At 39.1% G+C, this 14,087-nt stretch overlaps 1 protein-coding gene across 3 annotated transcripts; it reads right to left on the bottom strand.

Moving 5' to 3' along the window:
- Positions 1 to 609: 609 nt before the first annotated feature.
- On the bottom strand, positions 610 to 12,300 carry jakmip2 (janus kinase and microtubule interacting protein 2). Of its 3 annotated transcripts, XM_054625409.1 has the most exons (23): positions 12,172 to 12,300; positions 10,521 to 10,775; positions 9,966 to 10,208; positions 8,586 to 8,795; positions 8,207 to 8,224; positions 7,699 to 7,797; positions 7,405 to 7,551; positions 7,145 to 7,285; positions 6,437 to 6,493; positions 5,938 to 6,060; positions 5,639 to 5,767; positions 5,096 to 5,179; positions 4,755 to 4,817; positions 4,365 to 4,463; positions 3,780 to 3,881; positions 3,455 to 3,508; positions 3,292 to 3,357; positions 3,121 to 3,189; positions 2,551 to 2,628; positions 2,181 to 2,231; positions 1,236 to 1,388; positions 1,038 to 1,103; positions 610 to 660 (listed from the first exon to the last, which is right to left on the bottom strand). In XM_054625409.1, exons 1-23 carry the CDS (start codon positions 12,298 to 12,300, stop codon positions 610 to 612), a joined length of 2,487 nt encoding a protein of 828 aa, XP_054481384.1. The 3 variants fall into 3 exon arrangements, with proteins under 3 accessions (XP_054481384.1, XP_054481382.1, XP_054481383.1); XM_054625407.1 differs by lacking the exon at positions 8,207 to 8,224; XM_054625408.1 differs by lacking the exons at positions 4,755 to 4,817; positions 8,207 to 8,224.
- Positions 12,301 to 14,087: the final 1,787 nt, after the last annotated feature.

Genomic DNA, 14,087 nt, shown 5'->3' with positions numbered 1-14,087 from the left:
GAGAGAGAGCAGACCAGGGTCAAATAAACTGTGCTTCTGGGAAAGCAATGCGCCTCCCAGTGGTCACATTGTGACAATAAAAAAAGAGCAGACTGTCTCAAAATGTCGCCATGCACAATTTCTGTTGGTTTGTTGTTCTATTTCAATACAACTACATACTTAACGTTAATCTGAGGATAAAGTACAGGCCAAGATAAATATTTTGACACATGCTGATTTGCAGTATTTACAGACACATAATAACAATTTTTATTTTTTTTGATTTCATTTAATGGGGATGATGAGTAAATACCAAATTAGATAGCTTTAAAACTATTTTTCTAAATGACATGCTTTTATTCTGTAGGTCAGAAGCAAATATCAGGAAGTCTTAATCACGCTATAAATAATGCATTTGTGAGCCCTATTCAAGGCCAAGTTATGCTCTGTAGCCAGAGTATATTCGATTTTTTTTACTTTGGCGACTGCACAAAGCCAAAACTCTTGCTGTGCAGGTTCCGTTTTAATGGAAAAGTATTTGACCGAGGTCCAGAAGAGAGACGGTGGTGGACTGAACTTCCTACTCAAAGCCCTCAGGACTCACCTCTGCTACAGGACACGCCAAAGACTTCAAGGCCAAAGGATAAAGGCAAGAGAAAAGAACAAGAACAGAAACAAAAACTGGAGAGAGAGAGAAAGAAAGAAAGAAAGAAAGAGATGAAGAAGGGACAAAGAAAGTGAGAGGATTAGAGGCACACTCAAGATATGTTAGTAACAGCAGAGGCAGAAACAGAAGTTCACTGTACAGGAAATGTTAGAATATCATTTCATATTTCATTTTGAGAGTTATTTACAAACATAATGTGAAAGGAAATAGAATATAAATACACAAAAAAATCAATTTAATATTGATTCCACAGAATTCCATAATCTTGGCTGCCTATCAGCAAAGATATATTTATTCTTATGAACTTTGTATTATTTCAGTTTGTGTTCAAGCTTATTTAGTGAATGTATATACTTTTTTTTTTTACAGAAAGACATGAAACATGGTCTACCTTTTCCTCCAGGTCTTTAATCTGCCTCCTCTGGATCTCCGTCTTGTCTTCAAGGTCACGAATCCTCTGCAAATATTCAGAGAGATAACTGTAAGGATTTTTGAAGTGAGGGGGTCAATTATCTCTTGAAACACACAAACCCCACAGAGCTGTATTATCACACACACTCATAAATCACCGGTACAGACATAGACGGACCTGGTGTGCCTGGTGCAGCAGCTCCATCCTCTCCTGGAGGATCTGGCAGTCATACTCCCTGCTCTTCCTCAGCATCTGCCTCCTCAGCTTCTCCACCGCCGTCCGCAGCTCGTCCTTCTGGAGTTCATCCAGAGGCTCGCCGTACTTTATCACCTGGAGGAAGAGGACAGGCATCATACACGGTGGGTACCAAAATAAACTTTACTATTTTATCCTATTAGAGGTTTATGTGACATTGTGAGAAATAGCATCTGAATTCTTGAATTATAAAAGGCACAAAAAAAAGTGCTTTGAGAGGTCACGGTGACCTTTGACCTCCTATTTCTAATCAGTAAATCTTGGTGTCTAGATTGACGTTTCAGCCAAACTTGAAGCAATTCCCTCCAGGCATTTCCTGAAATATAGTTGTTATGAGAACAGATCGGACAACCTGAAAACATAATACGCCGGATGTCTGCGGCATGAAATCACTTCTATACACACTCATCTCTGGCCCTAATGGTCTTATGAAAACAGTCCTCGTGTCAGCAGAGGCTCTTAGGAAATACGACTCTTGGAAGCCTTATAGGAATGTTATGTTTACTGGAAGCCTCTGTTTTCCTGATCTGTGTTCATAGTTGCAGAGTTTCTATAGTCGTTAGTCAATTCATCTGCAATAAACATTATATATTGGTCATGTGCACTCAGTGTTCCACATTAGTGGGATGTGCATGATCACAAGGATGTTAATAAAAGCACATTAATAAAACATTTTAAGACGCATTTCTTGACATTTAAATGTATGTCTTAATTTGATCATCTTCACCCCTCTAGTTCTTTAGACACCAGTACTAATGTTTTACAAGATGCTAATGTTTTACAAAGTAACAAAATATTTGTTTATTTTTTTAAATATACAGTAGTTTTCATGACAATAAATCTGTGATAGGTTGTGACAGGAAGCACCTTGTCCTGCTGCAGGGCGTTGTATAACGTTGCTTCCAACTCCTGGATTTGCTGTCGAGAGGAAAAAAAAGGATTGCTATTTAGGTCAGACACACAAAAATATGTACAACTTTGTATTAACTTATACTCTAACCTACATTCCCTGCAGACTCAACCCCTTACCATAACTACTACATGCATAACGCCAAACCTTCACCTTAGCTTATCACGATTCCAACCATAACCCTAAAACTATGATAATACATTTGAAATCTTGTGAGGACCTGAATATGAGTCTCTATATGGGAACTGAGCTCCAACAATCTGACTGTGAATAGATTTTGGTCCCACAATGTGATCCATAACTGGATACAAAAAAACACACACATACCATGTAGGCCTGGTCCATGGCCTGTTTTCTGTAGTCCAGCTCCTCTTCTAGATATCCTTTCTGTTTACAGAACATCTCCTGTACAGGACAAGCAGGTCAGAGGTCAGTGGATACTCAATAACAGCATATGGCTTTATTTACTTTTTATTCCTTTATTCAAACTGGCCTTTGTGTCACCTTGTGCTGCCCAGTGTAATTGTTGTGTGTTTTTAACATCTGTTTTATCCTTTTTATTTTGTTTTATGGGTTTTATTTTATTTTTATTGTTTTATTTTATTTTTTAAATAATATCCTATTTTTGTAAAGCACTTTCTAAATTGTGTACTATGAAAGGTGCTATACCAAATAAACTTCTTATAATTATATTAGATTAACCAATATTTTACAACTAGGGTCAAAGTGCTATAACAGGTGCACTGGCAGCTTCAATCATATCACACTGGACTAAAGCTGCTGTGAGACAGTAAAAGTAAGAATACATTATATTCAAGCAGAGGCCACAGATGAAATCAGAGAAGTAAAATCCTGTAAAAAAAAAACTAAAAAAAACACAGGATTGTTTTGACGCACCATCTCTATCTCTAGGTCCATCATCTTCTGGTGCAGCGCTGCCTCCGTCCCCTCAATCTGCGAAATCCACTAAAGGGCAACAAACGGCAAAACATGAGTCTACACAAACTAGTCTGCATGTGAATTTTTCTCATGTTATATGAAGAACCATGATGTGGTTTCCAAACATACCTTTTCTGCTAGCGACAAAACAGTGCTGGCCTGAATAATGGCCACTTGCTCTTCATTTCTTAAATTCTATAAAAAAAAAGGAACAAAAAAAAACTTTTAGCAATAATGTGTCTGTTATAGCATCATATGTTGATGTTTTGATATGTCGATCCATATGATTTACCCCGTTGTCTCCCAGAATATCTAGAAGTTTGATGAGATCTGGAATGCACACGTCCTGTAAAGAAAAACAGAATATTCAGAAGCATACAAAAAAAGGGAATTACCTTTAATTTTTTACTTCTTTCCCTTATAAGTCCATTTATATTTAGCTTTTACTAAAACAAAAGATTCTGCATGCTCCTTAAAAAAGGGAATTCAAAAACATGGATCTTGACAGCCCCTAGTTTGCTGTGACCATAAGAGCTGTGGGATCTGTCACAGTGTTATCTCTTGCTTTTATGATTCATTTCTCTGATTAAAGCAGTCGAGTCCCCCTCCCTGCGTACCTTGACCCCCTCCTTCATACAGTAGATCTGAAGAGCACTGACTCCCTCGGAGAAAGGATGCATCCTCAGGTGGTTGAATGGAGGGGACCTCCTCTCGCGCTCCTACAATCACAGAAGTACATTTCATGATACAAACGGCAAACTATAACTGTCACTCTCATCAAAAGTCTCTCTGGACTCCACATAAGACCTGGATGGAACAGTATTTTCACTTTCACTGGACTGTCCTCTTCAGGTGCTGCTCTTTGCTTTGCTCAACCATGAAAATGCTGACTACACATATTTCAGACAACTTGCTACTCCAAAGAAGCAACAAACAACCGTCTGATAGCAGCGTTGAAAGCTCTTTGATCAGTGAACTGAGCACATCTGAGCGATCTGTTCTCCTCTCTGAACACTAGGTGGCAGCTTAGTCCCTCCCAAGCTGCCTCAGTATCTGCACTGCAGCACAGACGGAACACAGAGGATACTGTCGGCTAATAATCAGCATGATTGACAGACTAGCGGGCATCTTGTCTGCACGGCTGAATGGCTAACTTGATTGTATCTCCACATAGCTACATTAACAAAGGGAAGGCCACTCACCTCCAGCTCCAGTATCCTAAACTCTAACAGCTCATTCTGATCTTTGGAGTCCTGCAGTTCCTGCTGCAGCCGACTGCAGTCTGTATCCATCTTTTCCACCTGGACACCAAAAAGAGACAGAATTAATTAAACAGGAAGAGGCGTCTGTCCACAACTTTAGACTGTAGCTACAGCCAGTATGTTATGTAATATCATGGTGATCCAGTGGCAGTTAGGCAAATCATAACTGTAGGAAAGTAAGTCAAAGCTGTGGTGTGCACAGAAAAAGTAACTAATCATGAGGAAAAAAATGACTATCAGAGCAACATAAATATTATTTTGACAAATCAAGATCACAGACATCTTAAGAAAGACTGATGCTGTTTGATTATGCAAATAAAAAAGTCAAACCTTATCTAACAGCTCCTGATTCCTTCGTAAGAAGAGCTGCTTTTCCTCCACCCATTTGGAATCCTGACAGAGGACAGAGACACTCAATGCATTAAATCAAAGCTATTTAAAGAAGTAGAAGTGTCAACACATTTTGTGTAAAGAGAAAAAAATAAGTTTTAAATTTGATTGGAGGACAGGAGGAATCCCAAGACATTGATCTGTTAAACTGCCCTCTAGAATACAAGTTCATTTTTGAGTGTGTGCTGCTAATAATTATGTATTGTGTGGTATTCCTGTTGTTATGTCCACCCCCCTCCGTGTAATGTGCCTTCATTCATGCATTTGCTTGTTTGTCCTACCTGTCCCTTCTGGTTCAGTTCCTTCTCCAGGTCCTCTATTTTGGCTTTATACCTAAGAACGTCTGCTTGGATCTGCTCCTGAGCCTGAAACATGAGCAACAAGGACTTTCATGAGCCACTAGTACTGTTTCTCAAGTGGGGGTGCATGAACCCCTATGGGTCTGTGCCAGTATTGCATAGAATCTTTTTAATTTATTTTTATTTTTAATTTTAAAATAAATCATTATCAGGTCACAAAAGATCAATTTGTGTCAAATGTTAATTTATTTTGGCCCAGCAACGGTTAGACATGTTGTGAAAGCAGCCTCATTCCTTCGTCACTGTAACACTCAGTTGTAACAAAATACATTTGAAGCCTTGGAAGGGTCATTTACTTGTTTGTCACTGGGGTCTTGAGACAGATTATAATTTCAATTTTGAAAGTCAACAAATAATAACAATAACAAACTGACACAAACTTGATAGGAGTTAATTCGGGTACACAAATTGATTGGACAGGAATAAAAAATTTAAAAAAAAGTGATTTTCTCATTGTGTATGTACCCTGTTCTCCATCTCAGCATCCAGAATGCCTCCTTTCTGTTCCTGTAGCAGGGCGTAGGCTCGCTGTAACGCCTGATACTCCCGTGTCAGCTGACGGAAACGCAGCTCCGACTCCTCGTTGGCTAGACCCTGGTTTGACACACACAGGTTAAAGGTCAAACTATATGGCTGAATTGTTTAACAGTATATACATCTGCAGATGTAACTGCATGGATATTGAATTAAAACAGAATGGTCTAAAACATGTTGACATTATTGTAAATGGAGGAGCTGTGACGAATATGAGGTAAAGTTCTCACCTCCTCCAGGTCTTCATCTGGAGTAGCAGGAGTTCTGTCCATCCGGAACGAAGCCACTGAAGACGTCTCCGAGTCCATAGATTCTTCATCATACCCAAAGAAGGTGTCTACTACGATGTGCCTCTGCAGAACAAGTCGATAGATTTACAGGTCTTGAAATCTCTGATGGGAAATGTCCAACAATCAATATGCCTTTTTTAACATCAGATCAAAGTCCTCCCTGTTGGTTGTTTCCGAAAGCTTTTTGCCTTTCCTTCTTGTTTTCAGCTAAATATACCTCTATGTCACTATCAGAGCAAATAACTTACATTAACATTGAACAAAGTTTTGTGGTCTTAATTCAGACAAAAATTGTTGGAAGCTTCTGAAGAACATTTTGGGGAAAAGTGATTTAATAAGATTTAATTCTGTTTTCAACATTTGTTTACTAGTATTATATAATATAAACCAAACTAAGTACACAGATAAATAGATAGAAAACACATTTCATTATTCATACCTTTATTGGTCTCGAACTTCTTTTATGCCTTTTCTTTCTCAGTAGTTTTTCTCGGTCCTGGAAAAACAGACAAATAGAAAGAAGATAACACACCACTGTAGGATAATCCTTTTTTTCCTTCTTTTTTCAAATTTAAAGAAAATAAAAACAAATTCAAGGACAACACAACACTGATAAAAAAAAAACACAGTTTACTGAGGATGTCAGGGATTATATGATGTTGATTTTCTAACTCCCATTTTATACGTCAATAGCTTTCTTCTCAAACATGATCTCTGCGTTGGCAGTCTGATCATTAAGGATATTACTATATCATATTTATAAAATACGCTACACAGAGTACCTGGTTCCAAGTACATTTTACATTGAGTTAGTACAGCAAAAGTGGTGGTAATTTCTACTCCAGGTTTTCTTTGACTGCAGAATATCACTGGTTTGCAAATCACATCCGAATAAGTAATTATATGAATTTTAAGACAGTTAATAATCTGAAAAACTTCAATTCTTACACTTTTGTATATATTAATCAAACAAAAAACATGAAAACAAAGTTTCTCACACTATACTGTGTACGTTTTACGAGAGTTTTTTAAGAAGGTTACAAAAGCATCCATTGTCCTTAAGCTCAGGATCAATCACCATGACCCCAACTGCCTGATGATAAAAAACCTGATAATTTGCACCCTAATGATATGGAAAACAACATACTCTCGTCAGCTCATCAATCATGCTTTGTTGCTCCAGGACTTGAAGCTTGAGAAAGGCTATTTCCTGGTCATCATGTGCTTGGTCCAGGTCGTTCAGAGACTTCAGCTTCTTCAGTGGAGGATGAGAGCTGATCTTCTCCTTCTGCAGACAAAAAGCACACAGGGAGGAAAGTCCTCTTAAGTCACAATATCCACCTATAAATCAATGAAAATTAAAAAAAAAAGATCTTATTTATGATCACAATGAGACTTTGTGCTGACCATCTCATTGTTCTCCTTGTTTAGGGTCTTGAGTTTCTCCTCCAGCTTATGGATAGTATGAGTCAAATCATCATTCCTCTTACTCAGCAGCTTGTTCTTGTCCAGTAGTGGCTTACAGTGCTTCTCTGACTCTCGGACTCGCTTCAGCTGGTGGGGAGAGCGGGACACAGGGATATATTGTTACTGACATGAGGGGGGTGGTCAGTGGGAGACAGGGTCTGGGAGGTTTGAAGGAAAGATAAGTGACAGAAGGGAGACAGAGCAGGAGATCGATCTTTAACTCAATCAGCGTACCAGTTCATTCCTTTCATCCACCAGCAGAGAGTTGCGGTCCTCTAATTTGCGTATGGTCGAGTTGAGATCAGCCATGCGTCTCTGGTTTCTCCTCAAGTCCTGAAAGAAAAACAAATAAACAAAAAAATGTATGATTTCACCCCAAAAATATTATTTAAGTATAATAGGTATGTAGCAACATCACTTTCTAATAAACCAGTGCAACAACTAAATATTTTGTTCAGTAATTCTATTAATTCAAGCCACATCAAGTCGGAGTTCAGTGTTACTAACATGATGCAAGAAGATGACTTCACACAAACAAACAAAAATTAAATGAGAAGCCAACAAGATTAACATATCTGTAAACTTTTAATTGTAATGTGCTCACATCTCATGGCATTATAACGAATTCCCATGAGTTGTCACATTAACAGTGACTAAGTTCATGACTTGACACGCTTTAATCAACTTTTAATCAGCAGAATCACATTTGAGCGTGCAATCCAGACCACAGTTCGGACTCTGCTTTGTCAATTTGCTTCAGCTGTCCACACAAGAACATAGTTTAGCTTTTGTAAATATGGCTCCTCTGTAAGTACACAATATGATTATTAAGATGACGCTGTGCTTTAAGTTTTGGTTTAAGCTCGGGCGATTCAGACTGGCATAAATCAGCATTAGCAGCTTTGATAATAATGAGTGCTTGCTTAAATGTTGTTGCACAAGTCTTCTTGCATGCTCAAATCATGTGTTAGAAAACTAGTCACACACTGGTGCTTTAGCTTCATAATGGTTTTCAAGGGCTAAAGCAAAGAGGAGAAAAATGGGGTTCAAGAGGTAATGAATAATTTGATATTAGTGTTTGATATGAGTGGATCTTCTCCCTGCTATGCCTCTCTACTTACTGGGCTACCGCAGTGCTCAGCTCCATCTCCAGCTCTGCCTGGGATCTCTCTTTTCGGGCTGCTCAGGCCACACTCCGCCTCCTTGACGAGGAACAGTTGTTCGTCCAGTGCGTCCTTCTGAAGCTGCAGCTTCTGTAGGAAACCCGCCGTTGACTCCAGCTCCTTCTCCAGAGCAAAGATGGTGCGGTCTTTAGATTTAATTTCATCCACCTATTGTGAAGGAGAAGGAAATAATGGTGTGTTTCAGAAATTGCTTAAGGACATTACTTGCTTCTTTTGAAGGTTTTTTTTTTTTTATTCTGTCAATATGATATCGTTAACACTGTAGTGTACAATGTAGTATACCATCAAAGTCCCAGTGAAACAGAAGTTTGTAAGAGTGTATTTAACTTCTGTACTGTGACGTATTTCACAGTGAAACAGAATATTTGAATGGTGTACAGTTACAAGAAGGATTTCAATCAAATCTTTCACATTTGATTGGCTGCTAAAAAGTGGGTGGCCTTAGAATGTATCGTGATTTGAAGGAATAGAGGACTGAAAAAGAAAAGGTGATTGGATTTGGCTGTAAAGTACGAAGAATTCGATTTTTTTGTGAAACGTTTTGCATATATTGTTAGACTCTGGGAACAGCGTGTAGGATTCAGATGGGTTACTGGCAGAAATAGAATATGTTATCTGTAACAATGTTTTCATCAGTGTATGATTACCTGATGCTAAAAGTCTTTTCACTACCTTAGAATGAACTCTTCATATATACATAGGTCGTGGAACCCCTTCACAGCGTAAGCAATATTCCACCACAGTGTTTCTACAATAGCCCTGAACAAACAAACCAAGCACTGGCTCTAGAGAGTTAGCCGAAGGCCACACTTGGAAAAGGAGGGGTGAGCTGGGGGGGTGTTCATTTGGATGCAATCTGCAACATGCTCCGTTAAATTCCGAGGTGTTGGGACCTTCATTTAATTGAGATTGCCTAGTACAAGCAAACTTTCTTTTTTAAGACTAAAGGATTGATTTGTTACTCTCGATTTTCTAAAATAATTCATGATTAAAGTAACATTTGCATGTTAAGTTTTTGAAACCAACCATATGATTTAAAGCATTTAAAGCAAAGATTTGAAGTCATACTTCAGGGGACCATAAAGGTCGACACTTTCTTTCAGGATGTTTAATTTGTAGAGGTTTCCCTCCAACAAATTTCAACAGATCACATGAAACAGAAATGTTGAAGGAAAAAAATGTACGGCACTATGTTTCAGCCCACCTCCCATGCTGCGTAGATATCCAACATTAGCAGTGGGCCCCTACTAATATTTTGAACAGTTGCCATAATAAGTTGTCAGTTGTTAAGCATTTAGTAGCAGTGACTGTGCCTACCAGTCTGCGGATGTCTTTCTCACAGTCCCACTTGATCTTGGAGATCTGCTCCTGGTGGTGCTGGTGCTCCACCCGCAGGTCGCCAGCCTTCATCTTGTCGGACTGGATCATGGTGCTCAGAGCCTCGTCGGTCTGCTTCTTCGTATTCTTCAGCTCCACGATCTCCTGCAGGAGCTTCACTCGCTCCTGGTCAAAGAAGCGGCGGGCGTCCTCCTTGGCTTCCAGGGTCAACGCTGTGCGTACCTGAAGAAGCAGGAAGGAGAAAGATGAAGGGTTTTTGATGTGGCTTGGCAGGATTTCCACGACAGGAGTTTTTTATAGATTATCTGGGGCGAGGAAAGGTGAGTACATTTGCATAACCCCCCTCCCCAATGATTGGAGCTTTTTCTCAGAAGGTGACTGTCTTGGTCTGTGCCAGGCCGCTCTGTCCTGGTTTACTTCCACAGCTGTCGTTTTGGGATTTCATTTGGGTGAGAAGTATCTGTTTATTACTGTATATCTGTGTCACAACTTCATAATCATACACGAGAGTCAATGGCCCTTTGCTAACCTCACCTTCTCTCCGCTGCCATCGCGCATGGCACTCAGTGCAGCTTTGAGCCTCTGGTTCTCCTGGTCTTTGATTTTGGCATGCCGGGCCAGCTCCTGCTCATGTTGCCGTGTTAGGTTTTCCCTCAGAGCCTGGAGCTCCTTTTGCTTCTCCTCGTGCCACTTGGCCCGCTGCTCTGTCAACGTGGCCGTGTGACGGTGCTGCTCCTGCTCCCGCACCCGCTTCACCTCCTGAAGCTTGTCGCGCTCGAGTTTGCTCACCTTTGAGAGGAGAGGCACAGGAAGAGGAGAAAGGAATTAGGTTATTTTACATAACCAGCATACCTACTGTTGTTCTCCAGGTATGCATCAATCATTGTTTTTAGAAGATTTGACTCTCTGGTTTATCTTTATTTTCCTCTTTCTTGATTATAATCATTATTAATGATGTGCTTTTGACAACCAATTTTCACATTAATACCAGGGCAGAGCAATAACATGCATTTATATGAATTTGGAAAATATATTATTACCGGTATAATAATATTTATTTCCATAATAATGGTAAAATAATCAAAAACATCAGACACAGTACACTAAACCACGCTTAGTTTTCTTGATGGAGATCTGATGATTTGATGGCGTACCTTTACTACTCTAGCTTTGGCTGAAATTTTTAGGACATTACCTGTAAATAAAACATAGACCAAATTATAGTTTTAAGGCAAAAAAACTAATTCTTTTATCAGCCCTAAATTGTGCCTGTCGTTTTCCTCTCAGACCGTGTACTACTCCAACAACCTCTACAGGTAAGGCTAAATCCAAAGGTCAACCCTGCGAAACCACTGAACCCTTCTGTCGTACGTAACGTAACTTATTCACCTTCATCATGTTGAGTCAGTGAGTGCACTGGGCAAAGAATTGTGCATTTGGACAGCCCTGCAGCTATTGTGGACTTCCCAGTGGCCACCATATGATAGAACAGCCTACATGCATCCTGAGAGGTGAAAACCGGGGCTAAAAAAAAAAAGGGCCACCAAACATCATTTCCCCTGAGGATTACCCCGTTCCATGAATCAAAGCACAAAATCATAACAATGTTTGTGATGATGATGATGATAATGTACCAAATGAAAGGGAGGTGCCTTCTTGTGAGTTGAGGAAAACCATCCACCTGTCCTCACTGACATGTTAACAGTTTACTACATTAAACAAACAGCACACGGAAATGCTGTTCCGTACAATATGTTCTTTTCTGTTCATATATCAATATTTAACCTGATCGACCTACTGTTATTGGCAAAAAGCTATATATTAACAAGTACATTGCAAATGTGTTATATAGCATAGCTGTCCATTAACTCTTTTGTCAACATGATAAAGTGTACTGTTTGAATGTACAGTGTACAATGTAGTACGCAAGTAGTATGCAGAGCTTTACCATTAAGAATATGTCACAAGATGCAGTTGCACCTCTAAGACCCGGGTGAATGTTGTGCAACATGTAGTGTCCAAAAAAGATTCCATTTTAAATGTAAGTTTTTTGGGACCAAGTTATTGAATGGCTTTCTAAAAGAGATTACATTAAGGTTAAAATCTAATGAGCTTAAATTATAATTGAGCTTCAATATTTGAAATATTCCGGGCCAATGTATGTATTTTGATGTTTGTACAGTACCTTGCATTTTTCCTGGTGTAGCTCTATCTGAATGTCAGTCAGCTTGGACCTGAGATCTTCATTGGCCGCCTGTAGGGCAGAGATGAGCGCTTCGGGCTTCTCGCTCTTCGTACGCCCTTTCTTTGCCATTGAGTCAAATGCTAGAGAGGCTCTTCTAATGCTTTCATTGAGACTTTACAGAAACTTTCCAAGGCGCTCCCAGTGGTTTCCAGTTCCTCCTCTTCCTCATTCTCCTATCAGAAAAAAAGGGCTTGGGTGTGGAGGAGAGACAAAGAAAGACAGAATGAGACAGAGTGAGAAGGGGTGATAGTGAACGACTACTGATATGCCTAATGACAAGCAGATTTCCAGATTCAAATTCTAAATTTATTCAGCAAACAGTTGTTGATATATTTCAGCCTGGACCAAAGTGCTGGACCAACCGACCGACAACCATTGCCAAACCTAGAACCATTCTGCTAGCTTGACCCATAAAACTGGGGGTGAAGAAAATACGTTCAGCTTTTCACACCCCCGGTGTGTGAAGGAGAGGTACCGCAGGTCCTTCCTTCCTGCTGCTGTCAGGTTGCACAACCAACTCTGCTCCCAGCAGACCACATGACCACATGACAATAATAACATGACAATAAAAACCTGTGCAATACATTACACATTACACTGTGCAATAATAGTTAAAAATAGTTAAAATAGTTGTTGTTTTTTTCTCTGTCTGTAAATATAATATTTCAGTTATTGTTGTTTTTTCCTACTGTTTTTTTTCATTGCTTATTTATAATACTTGTTTTATTTTATTTTTATTTTTCATTTTTTATTTTTTATCTTGTCTTCTTCTACTATGTCTCTTGTGTGCACTTTACTCTACGCTGTTGTAACCTGCAAATTTCCCCGCTGCGGGACTAATAAAGGATTATCTTATCTTATCTTATCTTATCTTAAATAAAATAATAATAAATATATACAAAAAGGAATTTAGGCTCCAGCTGCTCATTTGAACAGTGAACAAATAGCATAACCTAATTTTCACGCGAAAACATAAGAATGGTAGATGATTCCATGGGTTCTCAAAAAAGACATAAAATCCAACACAAAATCTAGTAGATTGAATTTGTAAATAAATATAATTAAGCTATAATTAGCTTTGATTTCACATAGAGAGAGTGGAGTACACTAAATGTGAAAAAAACAAACTGGAGGATGTCAATATGTTAGTTAGTGTTGCACCATCCGATTTACATAACCCTGCTCTGCTAAAAAAAAAGGGCCACAAAGGCATTGTACCCAAAAATAATTACAAAAAGCCCCAAAAGTACATATATATATAACAAAATATTACAATTAAAATATGATTTGTTATCATACATTAAACCATCTAAACTTAACTAAACTACATGTGCTGATGACGCCTCTCTTTCACTCACTCTATAATGTTTAAAGCGAGAAAGTAACCGTTTAGATTCCGGATATGTGGTCAGTTTTTTCAGGGAATTATTTATTCCCCTCTTTGGTTCACCTATTGACCCCAACAATCGGGGTTAACCCAAGCTAGAGGTCAGATCTCTATCAGGAGCTCAGTAATTAGGAGACAGGGAGGCTTCAAGTCTTGGCCTCCCGTGAGCTGACTGACTCCGAGGCTGTGGATTTATCAAGGACAGAGTGCATGAGGAAAACGAAACCTCAGGATATAAATCATAACAAACGCACAGATACCAAAGCTTGTTGAAATAACAACATCCTCTCAGTAGATAGAGTGGAGCCAAGATCCCCAGACATCTTACATACGTATGACCTGCAGCTTAAACAGGTTAAATACTCCTCAAAACGCTGTGCCCTTCAGAATAAAAGGGTGGCGATACACTTCTTCCCACATAATTTACATTACTCATATTGGTGTTATTTGATCCTCCTTGAATTCAAAC

This window comes from Anoplopoma fimbria, chromosome 24 (genome assembly GCF_027596085.1).
Source record: "Anoplopoma fimbria isolate UVic2021 breed Golden Eagle Sablefish chromosome 24, Afim_UVic_2022, whole genome shotgun sequence".
Lineage (NCBI taxonomy): Eukaryota > Metazoa > Chordata > Actinopteri > Perciformes > Anoplopomatidae > Anoplopoma > Anoplopoma fimbria.
This window is presented reverse-complemented; position numbering and strand designations above follow the sequence as displayed.